The sequence below is a fragment of the Lagopus muta genome, chromosome Z (genome assembly GCF_023343835.1).
Source record: "Lagopus muta isolate bLagMut1 chromosome Z, bLagMut1 primary, whole genome shotgun sequence".
NCBI classification, from domain to species: Eukaryota; Metazoa; Chordata; class Aves; order Galliformes; family Phasianidae; genus Lagopus; species Lagopus muta.
The window spans coordinates 71219436-71242242 of NC_064472.1; the positions used below are offsets into that span (position 1 = coordinate 71219436).

General features: G+C 43.4%; 1 protein-coding gene across 6 annotated transcripts in view; it reads right to left on the reverse strand.

The window, feature by feature from the left end:
• The window catches only part of PALM2AKAP2 (PALM2 and AKAP2 fusion), a 248699-nt gene that overhangs the window by 12350 nt on the left and 213542 nt on the right, over nucleotides 1-22807 (reverse strand). For all 6 annotated transcript variants that reach the window (XM_048932439.1, XM_048932438.1, XM_048932435.1 and 3 more), the window contains one exon: nucleotides 1491-3882. In XM_048932439.1, coding sequence (XP_048788396.1) covers nucleotides 1491-3882 — 2392 coding nt within the window. The remainder of the gene's footprint in view (nucleotides 1-1490; nucleotides 3883-22807) is intronic.

Here is a 22807-nt window from a genome sequence, read left to right on the forward strand (position 1 = left end):
GTGCTCTGTTAAAACAAGCATTAGTGTCAGCAGCTATCCCAAAACCACTTGTGAGTAAAATGCCTCATTTCAAGCACACAGAGCTACAGATGATGCTGTTTGACGCAGTGGTCATGAGCACACCTTTACACAGTGAGGACTTACGCAAGCCGAGGGCCATGGTGCCATGTCTGTTATCCTGCCAGACACTGCACAATGCACACCAATTTCTGGAGGCTCTCTATCAAAAAATAAGAGCAGCAATAATAGCACTCCAAAGAAATTATCAACATCTGCTACATTTTTTGGAAAGAAACACTGATTAAAATCATTCTCTCTACAGAAGAAACAAAACCAAGTGTTAGCTATTTATATGTTGTGTGACACTTCAGCTCAAAACTTAGATTGCATTAAGGACTCAGTCCAGCCTTGCTTTTAGTCTTCAGTGGATTTAAAAAGAAAACATCCTGCACAAGTTTTGGAAGCATGATTAACTGCACAAGCCCTGGAAGCACCACTGACTGACTTGATTATGCTTGCATCCATTGAAAAAAAAGGATGGACTAGAAATACACTGGGTAAAATTAATACTTCTTCACAATGACCACGCTTAATTAAAACTTCCAAGTGCTTGCAAGGCACACCCAGGTCTGTATTCATGAAAATCACTACAAAAGAAATAAGCCAGACAAGTGCTGCTGTTTTTTGTTTTGTTTGCTCTTTTCAGGACACATTTGGAAGGGACAAGTGCTAGTTCAGTCTCTTCATAGAGGGAGAAGAAAAACTGTTACACTGTAACTGCTGTGCATGTCAGCCAGCACAAAGAACCAGAAGCTGATCAGCCAGTAGAGGACTTCTATTGAACCCACTAAACACTTTGTTTCTAATACCTGTGCAATGAAGTAATGTATGACATCAACTGAAATACATGGCACGCTCAGCTCTGGGCATCTTTTTACCCAAGTTTATCAAGAAAGCCAAGTAACATCTGATAAGAGAAAGCAAAACAAACAAAATCTGATCTAAAACCTGTAAATGCCAGCTATCTTTGCACTTCCTTAATGACTTGCAAGAGTGTTGCATGCTCATTTTTCAAATAGCTGCATACCTCCAAAAAATGCTGCCGATCATTTCTCACGATGATGTTAAATTTAATTTTGGGTGATTGGAGGAGAGCAGTGATAAACACATTATGCTACAATGTGGCATAAGATGAATGCGGTGCATCATCTTCTAATAACGATCGATAGGATATGATTATTACTTCTGTACTATGTTCAGGAAAAACAGAAAGCATCCCCAGTTGGACATTTCCACATAGAGGGAAATCTGGGTTGTCACATGCCCTCCTTCTGCTTGAATACTGCAGTTTCCAAGAAGATAAAATCATGGCAACTCTCCCACACCCTCTAAAACAGACATCCTGCATTCAGTCAAAAACGGCAAAAAAATGAATCTGATCTGACCTTTTTGTTGCATTACATTTCCCCTGCAGTGTGTTGGGTTCTCACCTGGTGCAGTTTTGTAAGACACTGTTCTGGTGGGCAGGGGTGGTGCGCTCTTCGTGACGGGGCTTGGTGCCATCTGCAGACCTTGCCGCTGCCTCTTCAGCTCCTCTTCTCGCTCCTGGGCAGCTCTGATTTCTTCTTCTATCATTGATAAAGTCCGCTGCTTCCTTGATCGTAACTTGAAAGGGCCCACGGTCACTTCAGGTTCCTGCGTGGCAAGGATGGAGGCAGTGCTCCTCAGCTCGGCTGCCTCTGAATACTTGCTGAAGTAACTGACTTCGTGCCTGTTCTCCTCCACAAGGAATGGCTGGCTGGCAGAGTACACGGGCGACTGCTGCAAACTCTTCCCTTCCCTGAGTCCTGAGTTGTCTTCTTTTGAAGTCTTTGGTATGGTGTCCCTTTTTTCTTGAACAGGTGAAGACACCTGGGGTGGCTTAAATACTGGGTTCTGCTGCTCCTTGGAGGTTGAAGATAGCCTGGTGGTGGCCGGCTGCTCTTTGGCAGAGATATCCTGCTCTGCTGGGATTTTCTCTTCCTTGCCATTTGTTTTATCTGCCTGTTCGGCTATGGCTTGTTGGATGGCATTCTGAACAAGCAGACCAGCGTGGTATTCCAGCTGGTTGTCCATCAGCATAGAATCTGCCAAGGCAGAAGACAGTGAGTCACAGCCTGGGTCACTGAATGATTTGGACATGCCTTCACCCCTGCACTCTGCTGGAGTATCGGTCTGCGGGGTCTGTGGCAGGGAGAAATCTGCCAATGAGCTTTCTTGCAGGGCACTCATAGTTTCATTAGAGGCACCACTGTCACTGATGTTATCCATGCTGAAGTCATTGGAAAGGGTCTCCAAGACAGTGGTATCCTGAGATCTTACAGACAAGTCATCCAAACCGGAGTCAAGTTCCTCGGGAGGGGAGGAGGCGCTGGCTGACTTTGGGAGATGGTCTAGCACACCCTGTACATCATCCTTCACCACCGTGAAGACAGCTCTTGCACTCATGAATTCTCCATCCTCTGACCACAGTTTCGAGGCCTGTCCAGCTCTGGAGCTATCACTACATGGTAACTCTCTTATTGGGTCAGCACTGTTGCTCTGAGCATTTGTATCTTCCTCTGAAGAACAGGAGACTTTCTGTGCTTTGACAACAGTGATGTCATTACCCTCATGTTGACCTGTTTGTCCATACATTGAAACAGGTCTTGTAATAGTGGAGAGAGGCCTGTCTGCATTTGAAGGATTGAGGCTTTTATAGAATGGTTTGACGGAGAACATCTTGGGTGTTCCAGATCGCCTTGGTGGGACCTGACCCTGAGATGGACCTGAATGCTCCATCAGTTGGAATTGCTTCCTGGCAGCTGAGAAATCAATTTGCTCTGTGACAATATCCTCTTTCTTGATATTCACTGGCTCTGGTGGTACAAAGGAGCAGCTGACCTGTTTGGGAGATGTTGGTGTTGCACTTTGCTGCTGCAGTCTCTCCTTGCGCTCCTTATACTTTTTGTGGGATTCCAAATGCTCTTCATCCAGTTGTTCCTCTAGAGTCTTCTCCTGGGGAGGGTTCCACCATTTGGCGGCAATGTTAGGGTTTTTCTTGACAGCCTGGCTTTTAATGAGCTCCCTTCTTTCTTTTTCAAGTTCTATCATTTCCTCTGATGGTCTCACTTTGCGGACCCTATACTTTTCTTTCTCATCTTCATCTTCAAAGAGCTTAGAGGGCTTTTTGTCCTCGTGGAAAGCTCGGAGTTCAAACTTAGCCTCTTTCTTAAGGGTTGTAAGAGTTGTTTCTCCATCCTTAGAAGATCTTCTAGAACTGTTTGAAGAAGTGGGACTTCCGGGCATCTTCAAACTTTCCCCAGTGTCTTCCTTCAGTCCACCCAAGGAATGGCCATTAGAGTTCAGGCTTTCACCTGCTGTACTAGCTTCATGTGGTTTAACAACCAAGGGCGCCTGCTTGTCAGCTGTATTTTCTTCCCTTGCATTGGGTACTGAATCATTAGAGACATTAACTGAAGCACCTGAGCCATCCATGATGGTGACTGCACTTAGCTGAGGAGAGGATGTCCCATTAAAGGTATTATCAGCAGAAGAATCACAGCAGTTTGCCTCCAGCACTTCATCTAGATATCTGATCTCTTTAGCAACTTCACTGTCCAGAGATTCATGCCTGTCCTTAAGTCCATTGTGGCTGGCAGCAGAAGAAAAGAGGTGGGTTGGATTGTCTATGGGATGTGGTGAAGCCACTGTGGTGATGCTTTTATGCTCAGAAACTGGAACTTCAATTTCCATTTTTTCTTCCTTTGTAGCAAGCGCAGTAGCTGGCTCCAAGAAATTGGCACAGTTTTGGTCTCTACTTTTTTTTAACCTGATGTCATCCTCAGGGATTCTGGAAGATTTCTAAAATAAAACAGAACAAAACTTTGATGAAGTCCTGAAGAGAAGCATTGTATTTTCTGCAGACTAAACACCATCTGGAAAGCAAACCGTAGCAGTTCCTAAACTTGAGATTAAAAGAGTTCTTCACAAAGTTAGAAGCCATGGCAAATAATTAGTACTTACAAAAAATAGAAAGTTAACTTACTATAAAGTGAACAGGGCACTAAAACAAAAACAAACTTTCATTTAAATATCTCCCAAATGGTTATCATCCTAACTTGTCATTATTCCAGGCCTGTGTCCTGGTCTGCCACTAAAAATGAGGTTTGGATTTTCAAGTTACTAATGACTTAACAGTTCAGGTTCTTGAAAGGCTTGCACGTGCAGCACACAGCACCTATCAACATGGTATTTTACAAATGTTTTCCACACCTAAAGAAAACCTCAGAATCCATCCACAGCTGATAAGCATTACTGTCTCCATCTTGCAAAAACAGATGCTAACATGCAGAAAGAGCAGGCAACTCATTCCACATCAGGAAAAGGATGAGATGACACCAGGAAATGTTCATTTCTCAGTGGATTAATCTCAGCCATCAAACACAGGGTAGAATTACACAGTGCTGGAAAAAACATGGAGTCTTTCTCCAGCCCACACAGAAACCCACATGCAACTGGAGCTGGGAGGCAGGAAGCATTCATGTCTCCCACAGCATGGAGATCACCACAGGAGGCACAACAGGGACCAACAAAATCATGGTCTTCTCACTCTTTCCCCTGCAGCACAGATGCACTGGACTCACATTTCCTCATGATGAAGACATTACCAACACCATCCTCCTAGGACAGCTTGGTAATTTTCTCAGAACACAATACGATCTCAAAACAACCAAACACAGCATGCCTATTCACATAATCAAATGCTTTAACACAGAAACTTGCATTCTGACGTCTCTGTCTCCTTTTTCACATAAGCTCTTATACAGAACCACTGCTGAAGCATGGATTTGGGAAGCAAACGCCACTGATCGAATCCTCCAAACACAGTGGCTCCCCAGAAAGGTCACTCCTGTCAGCTGGCCGCAGCTGTCCTTGCCACCATGCATCATGCACTCTGTTAGTACACAATGCAGCAGAAAATGACCAGCCAAGAGCACAAGGATCTTACCAGCCACCTAAACAATCACACTGCCTCTGGGTTTACATGGGCAGTAAAATGCATTTGACACACCCTGAAGAATTTGAGCCAGGCAGAAGAGCTCTTCTTCTAAAAGCATTTTGAAAGAATTTCTTGTCTAATCATGCCGTTGTACAGGGCTGAAGATAATGCTACCTTCATCCATTAGAGATTTCCTTTTCAATCATACTTAAGTGCTAGAAAACACCTTTAAGAACAGTCAAACAAACAACTTTCTTTTGTCAACACATCTTACCTATTCAGTTGGTTCTACTTTCACTGCACCTTCTGTTGAACCTACATATTCTCAAGCTTAAGTTTCTACCAGTGCTCTCCTTAAAGCATATTGCATTGTTTACAATTTATATGTCTAACTGCGGTCAGCTCTGTCCTCAGCCTGAGTAAAGATATATCCAAGCAAGCAGGTTTTCTGCAAACATGTTCAGAATAATCAAAGTAAGAACGAAACTTTGATTAAACCTGAAAATACAAGAATAACTGCCTGCAGAGCTCCTAGTGTCATATTCAACAGGTATTCACAACAGGCCTAGAACTGCAATTTCTTTCTGAGTTCTGGGTTCAAGTCTCCCCTGTCAGACTTGCTGACACCAAAAAGAGGACCACCTGCCACCTGGAGCAGTTTGAGCGGAGGGACTTAAGCTTCTATACAGGGCTGCTGGCCCTTCGCACCTGAGATGAGCATGCTGTCAAGCTCCTGCTAACATCTGGAGCTAGCAATATACCTGCTGCTGCCCCCGAGACCTCATAGCTAACACTGCGCTACTGCTATCACTGCACCAATGTACACAGATACTCTGGGATCAGGTCATGTTTGGGCATTCATGTTGCCTTTAGGGAACATAACCAAAGGTGAAGTACTTCATCAGTCGATTTCTTAATGAGTAATAGCTCATCCCTTCATCATAGCTGCAATCCACAGCTCACAATTAAGGCATATACACGCAACTGCCTAATCAGGGCAGGCATTTACGGCAGCATGTACTTCTGAGAGGGCACGTGTTTGCGCAATTAGTGTGGCACATGTAATCATCTAGTAAGCACGACAATTATACATATACCTATGAGGAAACATTGTTCCTCATGGGGAGAGGCCTTTCATTGCCAAGGATTAAAAATTGTGAGTAGGGATGGGCTCTCTGCAGGGGAGTAAACCAAGGAATGGAGGAAGGAAAAATAATTATATTTATAATGATTCCTTGTTTTCCCCTCAACACATTCTTATATAATCTCAGGACGCTTTCAGGACAATGAGGAGGGAATGTTCCAGATGCCTCTGGTATGAAGCAGAAGTCAACCCATGGATGAATTATATGAGGACAAAACTGGGAAGATCATATGGATGGACACAGATCAAATTGTCAGGAGAACCAGCTGGGAATGGTCTGGAAGAATGGCACACACCAGGACGAGGACATGGTGATGGGAAGAGAATGGGAAACTACAGCCCCATCTGGGCTGCTTGGCAGGAGGAGCAGAGCTTGCCAGGGGCTGCTGCTGCTGCACACACCAGCACCTTCATATACACCGCCCACTGAGAGCAGCTGTCTCAAAACTATTAATAAAAGTCTGTAAATGAGGGAGGGCCAGCATTCAACCCCTGCTGCAACCGGCAATGTTGCCTTAGCAGCAATTCCTGTACACTGCACTTTCCAGAAATTACTGTTACATTTACACCCTCTCTGAATATGCATTCATTTCTTTCTGTTTAAGTCAAGATGCAAGTGTAATTATTGCCATTTGTACAATACTGCTGCACTTTAGTAAACTGCAGTTATTAGCAGCCTGGAGAATTATTAGCATACTTCCTTCTTGGCTGAATTCTTCATCTACAAAAGTCTAAGTGTTTGAGCATTCAGATGTTTTAGGAGGAAAAAATGGTGGGTGTTCTAGCAGCAAGACCCAGCAAATGCACAGCCAGAGCCTTCCTTTGTTTGATCCAACAGAAATGCATGTGACACCAAGTGGGAGGCAGTCCTTCACAGACACATCCACATTCTTCCCAAGAGACGTCATGGCAAAAAAAAAAAAAAAAAGAAAAAAAAAAAACAAGGTGAGATTAAACATCAAAATTTAAAACAACTAAGAGATTAAAAAAATCTAAAATACAACATGGCAGGCTTCTACTGATCACTCCAAGTTTCACAACATTGCTTCATACTGCTCATCTCAAGGCATCACTGGCATTGTGGGCTTCCCATTTCTCTGTCTTCCTTTGCAGCAGTCCTGTAGTGACCCTGCTCCTCCTCCCACTGCCAGATCACTGTGCCACTGCTTTGTTCAGCCCTCTATCCTCAGTCTGTGGATCTAATGCTTGGGCTTACCACGCCTCTAGGAGTTTCAGTACAGAAATATAACTTAGAAACACACTTGAGTATGGTTGACTTGGTAATCCACACCTCCCTGCTGATGTGAATTGTATTCTACTATTTTGGCCCACTTTTCTGAAGTCTCTGTGCAAAGCAGAAGGAACCAAATGATGGATTTGCTAGGGCGTTGACTGGCAAAACTTCAAGAAAGAGCCTGTTTTCATTCAGCTTCCTGTTTTGAAGAACTGGACACCATCTGTGCCACGAGCGGACACAGTCCCGAGCATTGCAAAGATGCAGATGGTGTACGCAGCTCAGGGATTCTAGTCACCATACCCACTGAGAAACCTCCCAGCCTTGGCAGGGACTGCTCTGCTCATCCTTGAAACAGCAGGCATTTTGCCAATGAAATGGAAGACTGGTATGACACGCAAATGCTGAAATTCTCAATGGGGAAAAAAAGGAAAAGCAAAATTATATTAGCTCCACCCAGTAATAGGGTCAAGGTGCTGCCCACCTCCGGCTCTCAAAACACAGTGATCCCCTTTGTTGCTGCTGGGATGGGCCTGCTCCCCATGGGAGTCTTTGCAGGCACCATACTGAAGAAGCAGGCCAAACCTTTACGAGATGAAGCTGATGATGGGGACTCAAGGATTGGAATGGGATCGCCGCTCAAACACTCCCTAAAGGAATTGAGCCTTTCCATTAAAACAAACACATACAAATAAAAAGTGTTGTCCTCTCTCTCTCGTAGCAAAATATCCCATTTTCTGAGTGATACTTTTACTCATCAAAGTTCTGAAAACACCATGGAGAAAGTTATCCCAAGTAAATTATCATTTTTCACTCAATGAAGTTGCACAGAGTTCAGATTTTAGAAAAAAAAAATCCTCACATCCTGTTGCCAAATTTTGCTGAATTCAGAACTTGTCAGACACATGCTGGCACTACCTTGAATAGTTTGATTCATAATTGTGCCTGTGCACAAAAGCAAAACCTAGCCTGTTCCTCTCTCAGAGCAGTACATGGTGTCCTCAATACATGGATGCAAACCACTCTTGATGACTGAAATTCATTCGAGTTGAGTGTCAAAAATGATGTTCTTTGTGAGCAGCTGGCTTCTCTCTTCGACAACTTGACTGAGATAGCCAGAGAGTACAATGGACAAATTTTCTTAATGAAAAGCTGGTTCATCTCCTTCAAAGCACTTCAGAAATCACAGTGTGCAGTCTAAAATCAATGCAACTCCACACTAATTTCCCCTAAAAAGCAGTGGGAGTTTCTTTAGGAATACAGAGAGCAAAAAGGGATGTGAAGATACAGCATCCAAACAAGTTGCTACTCGGAGAGCTTGCTGTGTGACATTTTGTGAGTGTTTTTCCATATGCTGCTTTTCTTGACTATTTTAGAGGAGCTGTTATTGCATTTACTCAGAAAGCACGTGAAAGTCTTTGCAATATTCTCTTTCATTCCAGCTGAGCCACAGACTGCAGCTTCCTCATGTGATGCACAATAGGGCTCTTTTATCAAATTGAAGTCCAATTTTCTTTTGCTGGTGTAATAAATTAAGGGTGGAAGAAAGTGCCTCAAAAAAGGAAGAAATATATAAATCCCTTAATGATGAGCATATGAGGCATGGAAGGATATTTCAATGACAAGTACATAGTGAATGACACTGTGCTTTCCCAAACACATTATTGGAGTTTCAGTATCTTCTGTGTCCTCAGTGAAGAAAATGCTGAAGTGAACCATCTATGGAATAACATGACTTCTCCCTAACACCAAGGCATGTAAATCAGAGGCAGCCTTCTTTAGGTAGGATCCTTTTAGCTGTTTATTTTCTATCAGTCCTTCCCTAAAAACACAGATCTGGTTCCTATGTGAAGAACCTGCAGTCCTTCTGACTGGATTTCAGTTATTGCTACTGGGTCTAGAAGAACAGATACCTTTCCTTCTGAAATTAAATGCTTGCGCAGCTATTGATAAGAAAAGCAAAAAGACAACAACAACAAACCCACGTACACACACACACACACACAAACCTAACAACCCAAAAGGCTAATTATTTTTTCGTTAAATATTTTCATTCCTGCAAAAACTGTAATTGCAACGAAACACCTACAAGGACAACATGATCTATACGGAAATTAATACTTACGGACAGAAGGCTGTTAGCTGCTGAATTAGCAGAAATACACCTTTGATAAAAAATAAATGCCAGAGAAATCATTCAAATGTGATGGTTATACAGCCTCACTTGCTACAGTGTGCAGGATTGGTTCACCTCGCTGTGACAGCTCTATTCAGCTGTAAAGCAACCAAGACGCAAATCTGAAATTACAGGAAGCTGTGATTAAACTTTCATTCAGAAACAACAGCATCACGGTGCTGCTACACTCCACCACCCCCGCTTTCTAGCAGTATCCAGAAAGCAGGATGCTCTGATGAGCCAGAGAAGAGCATTTCACATGTTGAGAGGATGGGGAGCAGCCTCCATTGCTATGTGGGGATGTGCAGCAGTTTGCAGGCTGAAATGCAGAGCAACGCATCTGACCAGCATACAAGGGGCATTACACTGCCCTAAAATCATCCACTACAGGTTCTATTCTTTAAGGAACAGGAGAATTTCTTTGTCACAGCTGAAAGTGACCCACTGATAAGGGCTTTTACCAAGAGCTGTCACACTTGCACCCAGTGCTGGCGGCTCAGAGCCTGGATCTCAGGGCTGTGCTGCCAGAAGGACTCCTTAATGCCCAGCCCTGCATATGGTAAGGGAAAGAAGAAAAAGCTTCATTCAGTAAGGACAGGAAAGTCTTCAGTCTGACAGAGCACCAAGTATAAATATTGAACTAAGCAGCATACAGCTCTGAATGCATGCACAAAAAACCATCATTTCACTGAATTCCACAGCTGAAATCTTTCCAACACACAGAAAGAAGGGAACAACTGCTTTGGTAAAGCGTGACCTGGTCCCAGCGGGGAGTGGAAAAGACGCTATACCAAACCGTGCTTTTATTACTCTCCTGCTCATCCAGATAATGTCAGTGCTAGGAAAGGGTGACCTTTACGGTCACTTAAACCAAAGAACAATGAGACAAGGGGATTTCCCAAATTCCTCAGTCTTTTCATCAGGGGGTGGGAGGTTCTTTTCCATCTGAAGAATGAAGCTACCACCATCCTCTGTAAGAGTGAAATCCAGAGGAAAATACTGGCATATTAATCATTCTGGTACATGAGAAAGAGAGCTCCTCAGGAAGGAATCTGGGTTACACAGAGGCTGGAAGAAGGCAGCAAATGGAGACAAAAGGCCACAAGGTTCACTCGGTCCCCAAGCAGATCTGATGTTGCTGGGAAAACCGTTTTAATATGCTTCAGAATGGAGAAAAACCTGCTGCATGCTCACAAGGAGGCTTTCAGAGATGTACTAGTATAAAATCAAATGATTAAATTCTGATGATACAGATTCTTTCGGTGTTCGACAACGCTCTGCAAATCTTACATAAATGGCCTAAACTGCATTTTCTGAACAAAGATACACGATCTCTCTGTGCTGGCATGCTTTCACTGCCTGCTTTCAAGGGCAGCAGAGCAGGAATGGATAGCCTCAACTGAAGCAAGCACCTATGCACTATTGCACACAGAGCTGAGGTTGGCACTTTCTTCACTTCCCAAACACTGGCTGCTAGAGCTCACACATCCTCTAACTATTTCCTAAAGCCTAACTAAATACTTGCTTCACTTCTAAAGGGCAGGTCTACTCAAGATTGGAGCTTAACAGTTTTGGGTGATGATGCAGAGAGGGTTCAGGGAAGAAATTATGCTCAGAAATGTGGACAAAGAAGGCTAAACATTTGTTTCTCTTTGTGAGATGAAAAAGGTTAAGAATTATTACTGATGCTTTGGCTCTATCAGTAGAACTTGTTACAAGTGTACTCATCCATTAGGTTAAGACCCATCACAGCAAAATCTACTTAAGTAAAAAAACGCCTAGGTAGCTGCACTGTGCAGTGAATCTCATGTACTTACAGCGTCTGCCTGGAGCACAAACAGCCAGACAATGTTTATTTCTCTACAAATGATGAGCATTTGAAGGGTTAGGAAATCAGATCTGGACCAGCCAACAGGCCCATAGATTGTCTTCTCCTCAGTTTCTCAAGGAAATGGGGTCACTTTAAACCCCTTTAACTCTCTGCAAAGATTTATCAGTACATACAGTGGCTTAGCATGGTCTGAGTTTATATTTAGCTCTATCTAAAATCTATGATAGGCTGTTACCTCCAGACTCAGCCAAAAGCAAATCACTGACACATTACCAAAGAAAAACTGAGGGGACATTAAGAAAGAGGAAAACTAATCTAGTCCTAGCTCAAAAATCATTTCGATAACATAAGTGGAGAGACAGAAAGTATGAGGGTGATCAAAGGATATAAGTGAAGCCTCTGTGAATAGCTGTGCTGTGCACAGAGTGGGAACAAAGCCTCTTCCAGGGAGAGTCTGGCACAACATCTACTGTCAGCCACACTCTCTGATTCTCTACCACACTCTGTAGTGTGTCAGGAAACCACCACAGAAACATGCTTTCACTCCACAGAATCACAGAATCACAGGGGTTGGAAGGGACCTCTTGAGACCATGAAGTCCAACCCCCCTGCAAAACCCCTGCAAAACATGTTTCCTACAGCAGGTCATACAGGTTGTTGTCCAGGTAGAACCTGAATATCTTCAGAGAAAGAGACTCTACAGCTTCCCTGGGGAATCTATTCCAGTGCTCCAACTCCAACCCCTTTTACCAGGAACACTACACGGTTACAACAGCATGTGGACTACAGACTACAGCTTTTATACAAGAGCCCAAACCTCATCACTGGTAGAGTGCAATCCACAGGGCTCTTCCTTGATGGCCACGCATATAACATAATTCTGTGGATGACACATACAAAAATACCTATTCAATAGTAAACACTCATAAAATAAAATTGCTATTGGTAAATATGAATCCAAGCTAGCCAAAACGATCAAGTGAGTTTAATACAGCATTTCTGCCTGTAACCTAGTAATATCGACCAGGGAAAGAGGACAGACTACAGATTGTAGAGACCAGTTTTGCTACTAAAAGGCCAAATGTCTACAGTTTCTAAGAAGGAGGATGTCAGTAATTTCTCCAGGTGCCACTGTACCCAGGCTACACATATGACCAACTGTGTGAGCCCAGAATTGAGAGTATTATGCAATTTCATCTGAGGCTTTACTCACAACACAAGCACAGCACTATGGTCATCCCACTGCCTCTTGCAGGAGAATATTTCAGTTGAAGTGAGACTTGGACTGGAAATTTTTAAAAATTCCTTACTTGGGAAAAAGGCAGTTGGCAAATTCCAGGGAATAAAACATTCCTTTTCAGCACCTACTACGTCCCATCCCTCTGCCCCTGCTCCCCTCTCCTCTTCCAACCAAAGACTCATTATTCCTTCTACTTCTGCCAAAAACCCACTGATTAAGTGACCAACTGCACATCTGGACAACATTAGGATATTATTTGATCACGACATTCATCACTTGCTCTTTCAGCAGCTGGAGAATTAAGATAACGGTGGGGAGAAATGGTGCTAAACAAACCAACCACTCCATCTCAAGCTGCTGCTTGAGAAGGCTCCAGCCCCTCAGTGTGGGTTTTCTTTTCCCTTAATCACAGAAAAAACAAAAAAATATTACTTAATTAATTTAATGTTGGCAAAGTCATGCAGTCTGGGGCGCTGTTATATAAAGGGTTGCTTTCACTGTACTTCTCAGACAACTTGCTAACGGATAGGAAAAGCATCCCTCTCCCTTTCTGGGAGCTAAAAACCATGCTCTCCAAGTGCAGGCAAGCTAAGTGTCACAGTGTGCACCAAATGCCATAGAAGCCAGGAATGCTGCTGCTGTTCTGTGTGGCAGCTCACAAAACCAGGCTTTATTCCTTCAGTGCTGACAAATGGAATGATGAGGCTGAACATATAACCCTATCAGCTGATGTTTATTTTCCAGCAGCAAGGAATATAACACACTTACTAGTGAGCAACATACCTCCAGAACAATCACAGGATTAACTCAAAAACATTTTGCTGGTACTGACTGAAGGATGCAGGTACTGCAGGCATGGATGGTACCCCCGGTAATTATATGCACTGGATATATGTACAACAGTATTTTTCATCTCTAGAACTGATATTCTACAGCATCAAGCATAAGTAAAAGGTTGCAAACTTTTGAAAGGTCTTCCTGGTGTTGCACTGAGCAAACCAGCTACAGAGCGATGAATTCCACCCACAGCAATTGCAGGAAAAGTGACTAATTATTTTAAGCACTCCTCCCTCACTGAAATGATAAGGTGCAAAGAAGACACAAGCCACAGGCCAGAAAGCTTAGCTTACCCTTTCTCACTCTCTCTTAACTGAAGCAAAACCAAAAAAAGCCCATTTCCACAGGAGCGGTCACTATTTTTGGCTCATTAGGTCAAATTCCTTCTCCTGCATGCTACTGGGCTGTGACGTGAGGGGCTGAGGGAGGGCTGGTTCCAGAAAATGAAGCATCCCACACCCTCAGCCCATTCACACAAAGAGGAAAACACGCATTCCAGCAACTGAGTTCCAGCAGACTTCACAAGCTCTGTGCTGTAATCAGCAGCAGTTTTCACCTGCTAGGAAGTTAGGGAAAGACTGACTTTGCTCTTTTCATGGCAGAAGCTCAAAATGTTCAGGGCACCCTGGGTAAGCTTCTGCTTCAGGAGGCCCAGAGCACGATGCGGTCTTTGTGCCTGCAGGAAACGTGCCTGCCACATGTGAAATAACTGCAGACAGGGAACACTATAAAACAATTACAAGGGAGGGAGACTGGGAAAAAGGCACAGTGTTTCCTGCAGCCCCGCATTTATTCATTGCTGCTGCCTGTGGGATTTGATGGTTGAGTACCCCAGGGTTAGGTTTCCTGGGGGCTCAGCAGTTAAACCTAAAAATGTGAGCTGACTTTGAGTTTAAATAGATTGAATTTAGGATGACCTTACAGATGTCACTACAGATGATACAGCTTCAGGGTAGGAATGGAACACTTTACTGACCCACATCTAGTGAACTGTGCACAATATATTAATTTGCTTTCCTGCTGCTACTGTTCTTCAGCCTCTTCCTTTCCTGCTTTGTTTTAAGGAGAAATCTGTACATGTTCAAAATTGGGCAGGTCTGAAGAAACTTGCTGGCACATCCCACATGCTTCAGTGCAGTCTGGCTTTTGGAGAATGCTTTGGGCAGCTAAGGTTTTGGTGCTGGGAGTGCCACTGCAGATTGTCCATGAAGCTTTAGATGTGGCTGGGTGTATGCATGGCTACTGATCACAGGCACCAGCAGAGGGAAGTAACAGACATCCCTTACCAGCAACAACCAAACTCAACAGCGCTGCTACTGGTGGTAGCTCACTTCTTATATGATGCTTGGCCACCTTGCCAAGCCATGCTAAATGAGGCAAGTCTCCACAACTTTATAATGGGTAGGCAAGAAGCTTCTTGTCACCTGCTGAATACATCTATGACAACTGAATGCAAGTCAAGCTCTCACAAAAAGAAAGGCCATTTTCACTCCACAACCTACAAATGACTGTACTACTAATAAAAAATAATTTCAAAATGATTTACCCATTTCAGGCCTCTAAATCTTCCAAATTTGCAGCATATGCACATTAAAGCTGTATCTGGATCTGTATACATGAAAAGCTGGTGTGAGGCAAGCAGCTCATTATTTTTGGCTGTCAATCTGAGGAAGCTCTGAAGCCAAACCTGTCTTTCAGAAAGGGAAGTTATATCCTCTTTTAGTCCTAAGTTAAACTTTTCAGTGAGAAGAGCTAGAGGCACCTGGACTCTACCTGGCTGCAGGACTGCCCCTCTCCACACCTGAAGCTACCTGTACAAGCAGAAGAAACATGTAAGCGAGAGTTTGACTTCCACTTATAACTTTGCAAGACATCTTTAGTTCAAAGCAGCTCTAGCTGGCAGACCATCAGGATATGTGATGGGACACGGTATATGGGGCACAATACATTCTGCAGATGTTCCTGAGAGCCAGACACCTCACGTTACAAATGGTGGTTGCAATTTCTGGTGATGACGCAATAGTGGAAGAAAATACAAATACTAGAAATATTCCCCCACTTCATTCTGCGACAACAATCTTTTCATAACACCCATCTCATTATGCAAAGTGTTACCTCTCTCCTCTGTATCACTGCAAACTTTCCTGTGAATGAAGGAAGGTCTTAAGAGACCAAAGTCACCGGTCTGGATTTTACTGGATTTTACTGCAAAATGGAAAGTGCCCCTTAGGGCTGGCTATGGGAAGTAGAAGTGGTGTTCGAGCATGTGACTGTTAATGACTGATCAGCATTTTAAGGATCTCCCTCTCATTGTTAATATTTTCTCTATAACACTACTTTGCCAAGCTGTCTGAGAAATTAGTATGGGTTTGAAGGTCAGATGTACAAGAAATCCAGCGTAAAATGACAACCATAAGGAATACAGTCAGACTTCTCCAGTCTCATGTCAGCCCTGTCACTGACTGGTTCCGCATCTTTCCAGTTAATTTCTCTGTCCTTCAGCATTTTCACCACGTTAAAAGGAAACAACACTGCAGTCCCTGCTCCCCTGCCTTCCCGCCACCCCACTGTGATGCTGGCCATAGGGCCCTGCTCATCAGCTGATTTTCAGTTTTCAGCAGGGAGAGCAACATATCTGCTTACAGCATCCAGGGAAGTCAATCTGGCAAAAGTCTGTCCTGCCTTTTATAATAAATACAAAAATGCTTGTGAAAAATAAATAGTTTTCTTGGATATTTCCTAATGTTCCAGCAGCTATTTAATAACCAGTAATTACAAAGAATTTAATCTGGTGAGCAATCTTAATTGTTCTTCCTTCTCCAGATGCGGAAATCACGCGCTTTAAGCCCAAAGGCCACTTCTATTTATTTTATGAGAACAAATTGGCTCTGTCAGTTTAATTTCCCCTGGTGCTGTAACCAGACCTGCTGTTCTTAAGAAGACAACCAGAATCAGGCAGAAACAGAACCAATTTCTGTGGAAAGGCTGCAAGGACAGCTTGCTAACATCCCAAAACTCTCCAGCATGGACCTCTCCATGGACACCCAAACTTCAGAAAAAGACAGCAGGAGAATAGCTGCTCAGAGTTTATAAAAAAATGGATACCAACATCCATTCCCTCAAGGAAATATCTCACCAAAGCTTGATAAGGCAGCACTTAGCTCTTGTTTTTTACCAGTACTTTGCATCCTGTGGGTGACTCAAGATGGGGAAAAAATACTCACACTCCCAGGTACCTGTATCTCTGTTGGAGAGACAAGCTGGATAATACAAGAAGGAGTTGCACACCAGAAACTTTCAGCTATGGGGAGAACCAAGTTTGTGCTCCACCCAACCCACAGAATACCTGGAGGCTCTCTCTTGATGCTTTTTGTCTTGAATCTGTGCATCTTTCTTATTTCCCATGTTGAATAGGTAACACTTATTAAAAGATGCATTCAAACTTGACTGCCCTAAAAACTGGGGCTCAGGGGCCTTATCAGTTCAGAGACAAAGCAGCATGTGCCACGCTTACAACTCCCAGCACGGCAAATGTAAAGCAACTTGTCAAAATTACAAGGGCTGGAGTCACAGATGCCAATCAGCTGACAGCACAAGGTGTCATGGAAAGATGACGCCTGGAAAAACAAGTTAGAAAGGTCATATGGCATGCCACTACCTAAGCTATGTTTCTCATATATTTACAGTAAATGTCTGTTGTTCTTCTCTGTGTCTGCTTCTCAAGCAAAAAGAATTGGAAACAACAAATCACTTAATATTTGTTGTATGCTACGTACAAAGGGAAAGACTTGGTCTGTCTCCACATCCCTGATCAGAGAGGTAAGCAAGCAGTTGAGTTTCTGCTTTGTGGGAAAGGCGTGGTAATTCAAGCTGGCTTGACCCAAGCTCCCAGTAGAAAGCAGGAAGCCACTCTGCACTGCTGAAGCCAACTTCAACTGCTTTGTGCTCCCCAGTGCCAGGTGGACACCCGAGGGGTCACAGGATAGCTCCAGGCCTGCAGTCCATGAGAGTTGTGCTGTGCAGGCTCTTGCCCCTGAAAAACTTGAAAAAACTTCCCTGTGATTGATTTTAAATACTGTTAGCACTTAACCCAATGCCCTAAATGATGAAGCTGTTCTTCAAGCTAACAGAAAGGAAAAGGCAAGAAGGAAAGAAAGAAAAAAATGTTAAAAAAAACCAAGCCAATTATTGTGGTAGCAAGGAATGCGCGCACAGAGCTTGTTTTGATTTGTTTAGATAAGGTGACTGGAAACAAAGATCCTTGGAAATTCTGAAAAAGCCAACAGAAAAATGTTTGTTTTAAAACAGAACAGAATGTTTAGGTAACTCCCAGCCCTCCCAATCAGTTAGGCTTGTTGATTTCTGCTCACTCAATCTAATCTGAGCATTTAAGTTTGGTGTTATACATTCTGTGCAGACAAAGCACAGAAGGTACCTCAGGGTTATGGGAGTTAGCATTTCTTCAGTGGGGTCAAACTGTTCTCCACGTTTGGAGCAAACCTACTGAAGTAGGGGGAGCCGGAGGTCTGAAGACAGCAGAAACCCTTCAGGCTGCCTGCAGTTAGCTGAGGTTTTGGAAGAAGCACTTGGTATTATCAGGAGAGGCTCCCATTTGTCTGTGCTGAATACGTTAAATAAAGCAGGCTTACCACAAGTTCCTCCTAGCATAACCCAAGAATCTGTGGGGCTGCTGCAGACAGACGGCTCAGCTTTGAGCAGACACAATGTTTAAGTAAACTCATACAGAGAAAGCTGGAAAGGAAAAATCCCAGCAGTCTAGGAGTTCAAAGAACTGCACCTTCCCTGCATTTCACTGAGGAGGAATGTTTTTCCTGGTCTAAAAGATCGGTTTATGTTCCAGAAATCCACAAACTTACAACTTTATGAAAGTTGTGGGATGAGCAGACAGAGGTAAGATGTCTGTTGTTCACAGCTTAAATCATAATAAGCATGCATCTGCCACACACACAGGATGTTCCCATCCATTAACTGCAGACCTACACATCAAGGTGAGCACTCTGCTGCTGATCAGATGGGCAAAGACATATCAGGAATTAGTAAGGAATCTTCAGGTAAAAAAGAAATACAAACATACAGTCTTTAGCTGCACTGCATTTTCTCGTGTTTAAGGGAATTTGTTTAGTTTTCCAAGAGGGCCCAGCCTTTAAGCTTTCATAAAGGCACTGGCTTCTTTTCCTACCTCTTATCAATTTCTTACAATGATGCCTGCCGTAAAATTAAGGTTCTCCAAACTGATGGCAGTGCACAAAGAGGTATAAGCATGGTCTGGAATGACATCTTACACACAGTGTTAAAATTTAGCTAAGTCTTCAAGCAATTAATCAATGCCAATTTCTCTCTATGCAGGTGAGGCTGTGGCAGAAGGTGAATTCTGGGCATACGGGACCCCCTTGAAATTGCACTGCCTTCTGTGATAAGATTCAGCTATCAAAGTGAGGAGGAAAAAAACGGAACGGGCTTGCCAACAGCAAATGTGCTGAAAAAGCACTATGGTCCACTACAAGCATACTCCTCCTGATGCAATAATATTTTCTTATTAAAAAAATGCTGGGTTAGAAATATCTCAACTGCCTTTCACACTTTGGAAATCGTCGTGAAGAAGACTGCTGAAGAAACATTTCTGTTTTGGGGCACAAAGAGACAAGAAATTCACAGGCAACATAACATGTTCTAGGACCAGTCAGGAAAACATACACTTAAAATTCATATAATCATAAGGAAAGGCAACACGTTCCAAAAGTTGAGCCATACGCCTATGGTTTTGCATATACTCCATCCTGAAATGCATCCGAGGCTACCAAAGTCATGCCTATTTTAGAGGAAAAATCAATCGAAATCAAAGGCATACAACACCAAAATCTTGTTACAGAGAGGGTTTGGAAGATGAAGATACTAAATGGCTAATTCATTAAATACGCTGGAGAGCTTACATTTTATTGTCTAAGTGCATTACAACATGATTTTCAATGACTATTTCTCCTCCAGTGTTTTTCTCTTACACATCTATTTTTGCTCATTTAAGGACTGATGGTAAAAAACTATGTAAATCTCTGTTCTTGTGAAATTAGAACAGCTTATAGGAGTTAGAGCACTTCCCCTATGAAGACAGGCTGAGGGAGCTGGGCTTGTTCAGCAGGGTGACCTCATTGCAGCCTTTCAGTACCTAAAGAGAGCCTCCAAAGAGAAGGGGAATCAACTCTTGGAAAGGGTCGATAACTGCAGGACAAGGGGAAATGGTTTTAAGTTGTGTGTCAGGGGGAAATTCTTTACAGAGAGAGTGTTGAGGTGCTGGAACAGGCTGCCCAGAGAGGCCGTGGATGCCCCGTCCCTGGAGGCGTTCAAGGGCAGATTGGATGGGGCCCTGGGCAGCATGGTCTAGTATTAAATGGGGAGACTGGTGGCCCTGCATGTGGCAGGGGGGTTGGAGATTCATGATCCTTGAGGTCCCTTCCAACCCTGGCCATTCTGTAATTCTGTGATTCTGTGATTTTTTTGATGAGTAATATCCTATCAGACTGTTTTGCCATATTTGTCAGTTTCTTTTCACAAGATATTCAACCTAGATAACAAGAACAAGGCCCTAGATACATTACAAAGTATTAAGTATTGACAGGCCTCAGAACATACCATACAGATTCCATGGTTTTGGGTGAACCAGTTTATTAATCTGGGATTTATCTGGAGAAAGCCATTCATCTTCTTCCCCAACCACCCTGCTCCCCCCATTTTTTTTTAAACAGTTTTGGTATTCCCCTGCTGTACGACTTTTCTACGCCATTTTGACAAAAATAAAAATAAACGGCAGTAGTTGTGAATACCTTGAACACTCATTCTGAATGCACAATTTTCATTTTGAAGCTCTAGTTCCACTGAATTCAGACGGAGAATGCTCCCTCTTTAATGCCTTTCACATTTCAACTAAATGCCTTTTCATTGGAAATCAGGGGATTCTGGCCTATCTGAGACAGAGGAGTTTCTTAAAAATGATCCACCAGAATACCTCCTAATCACAGCTTGCAAGATCTAACAAATGCAGCAGTTGACATGCCTAAGGACAAAAAGTGAGAAGAAATATGGTGGCTCTCTTGGCTGCTAAAACCCATTCTCTAGGTGCTCTGCCATGTCTACATGGGCATGATTGTTGGGCGCATTTCTGCAGGCAGTGGCATCTTCAAGCCATGTGTAACCACAGAGATGTTCACCACTGACAGACACCACTGCCAATTGTGCAAGAGACCCTGACACATGACATGAGACCTCCCATCATCTCTGCCACATTTCTCTTGGGCAGCTATGAGCATTGCAGTGGCTCCACGGGAGGGCTGCTGCTAATCGAGGAACAGGAGCTGCAGAGCTAGGAATGATGACCACCCACATCAAGACGTGTCTGCAATTTCTCTTTTCTGGGTTTTTCCAGTTTTCTCTTCCTTTTACTGGTCTTGGTTTTCCTTTCAGCTTTCTCTTGAGTTGTTTGTCACTCTTCTCCCTCTGACTTCCTCCACCTACCATCTGGTTGCATCTCAGTGTAAGAGTTGGTGATGAGTGCACCATGTCACACTCTTCCATGCAGGATCGTGTAATGGAACAAGTACTGTGGTTTGACCTGGTTCATCCCACTTCTGCATTAGCTGATTTCTGCTGAGATTCTCTGTATGGATTGTACTCAGAATGTGACAACTAAGCATGGCTCATAAACTGCCAGCAGTCTTCCCAGTTTGCATTTTGAAGAGTTCAGCTGCAGTCTGGGGTAATGTGTTGGTCTTTAAGCTGACGTGCTATCTCACACTCTATGCAAACATCAGCACTGAGACATTTGTTTTTAATTCCCTCCTCATATTACAGTAGAGACAGCAAACAATAAAATCAACCTGTAATGATTTCTTGGGCTCAACCCAGCTGCTGAGCAAATTAAGGCTCTAACAATGACAAGGCTGCTGGGTCCTGGAAAGCAATTGCCAACATTGCACTAGGCAGTGTGTCCTGCCTGCAGCTGCCTCTTTGGCCGTGGGAAGCTCTCCCAGCTTTGGTACACCTGGCAGTCACAGAGATCATATCTCCAGGGTTCACTTCTTCCTCCTCCTGCCACTTTATATAGCTAGGGGAACTGGAGAGGGAAGAGTCCTCTGATGGTAACTGCTGCAGAGCCAGAGGGTGACTGAAGCCAAGTGTCATCTCATGCAGCTATGCATGGGCCCATACAGGCAATTCCAATGGCAAACTGTACGTCTGGAGAAAGCTGCCCAGCTTTTTGCAATGTATGTTCTTATGTGATGAATAAATCACAGACACAGCATGGGATGACATCACAAGTGCACACATTAAGGGGCATACTGGAAAAAGAAGGTGCAACAAGAAACCCATACAGCACATAGGTACCTCCCCTTCTGTTGCACGGACGATGGGCAAAACAACACCTTGCATTTCTCCAGTTCCTCCATAAACAGACATCAAACCACTCAGCAGAAGCACCACTTCAAAACATTTCCACAAATTATCTCAATTTTACAAAATTATCTCAATCAAGCATCTTTAAAATGCCTGTCTGCCTTGAAAGACCACCCATTCATGCACTTAACCAATGCTGGGGATGTTCAGCCCCTGACTAAGGGGCTGTGTAACAACTGAAACAACCTAAAGCTGCCCTCAAGAAACAGAAAGGCTCTGAATTGCATCCATGTTGCTCTACCTGGGAGCTCCTGATGAACAGCTCTGTGCCAGTGCTTCCTCTCCCTGCAGGCAGGAAATCTCTTTTTGTAATTGAGTAAACAGGGAGAAAATGTTACTTGGAATTATAACACGGAGCAAGGAAGAGAGACAGAGCAAACCAGCACCAAAAATAGGTAGCTTGAATTATTGTCCTCTGAATAGAGTACCATCAAGGGACCCAGGGCCATCAGAGGAAAACCACTCATCTGTTCACAGGTTTTTGCTCTTGCATCAAACTCAGGCAAAATTTGCCCATTTTGAATCCTTCCACCTACGTGCACAAAACAAAACATCAGGAAGGATGACTATCAGTAAAATGCTGTGTGTGTTTAGGAGAAATTTCTCATGCTAGTGCAGTATTTTGGAGCAAGACTACAGAGGCTTAAAAAAAAACCACACAAAACACAGTAGCAGCACAGTCTGTAGATATTCTGCTCAGGTTTTGTTGTTTTTTCCCTTAAATCGTTCTTGCCTAGAGGTCTTTATCCTAATGGAAAGATAAAACCTCTACCTCCCTCACTGAACATTTTAATGAATGTTTTAAAGATTCTGTTCACAGTGTATGTGCAGTCAGTGCCTTTCTGGCTGTTTGGCACAT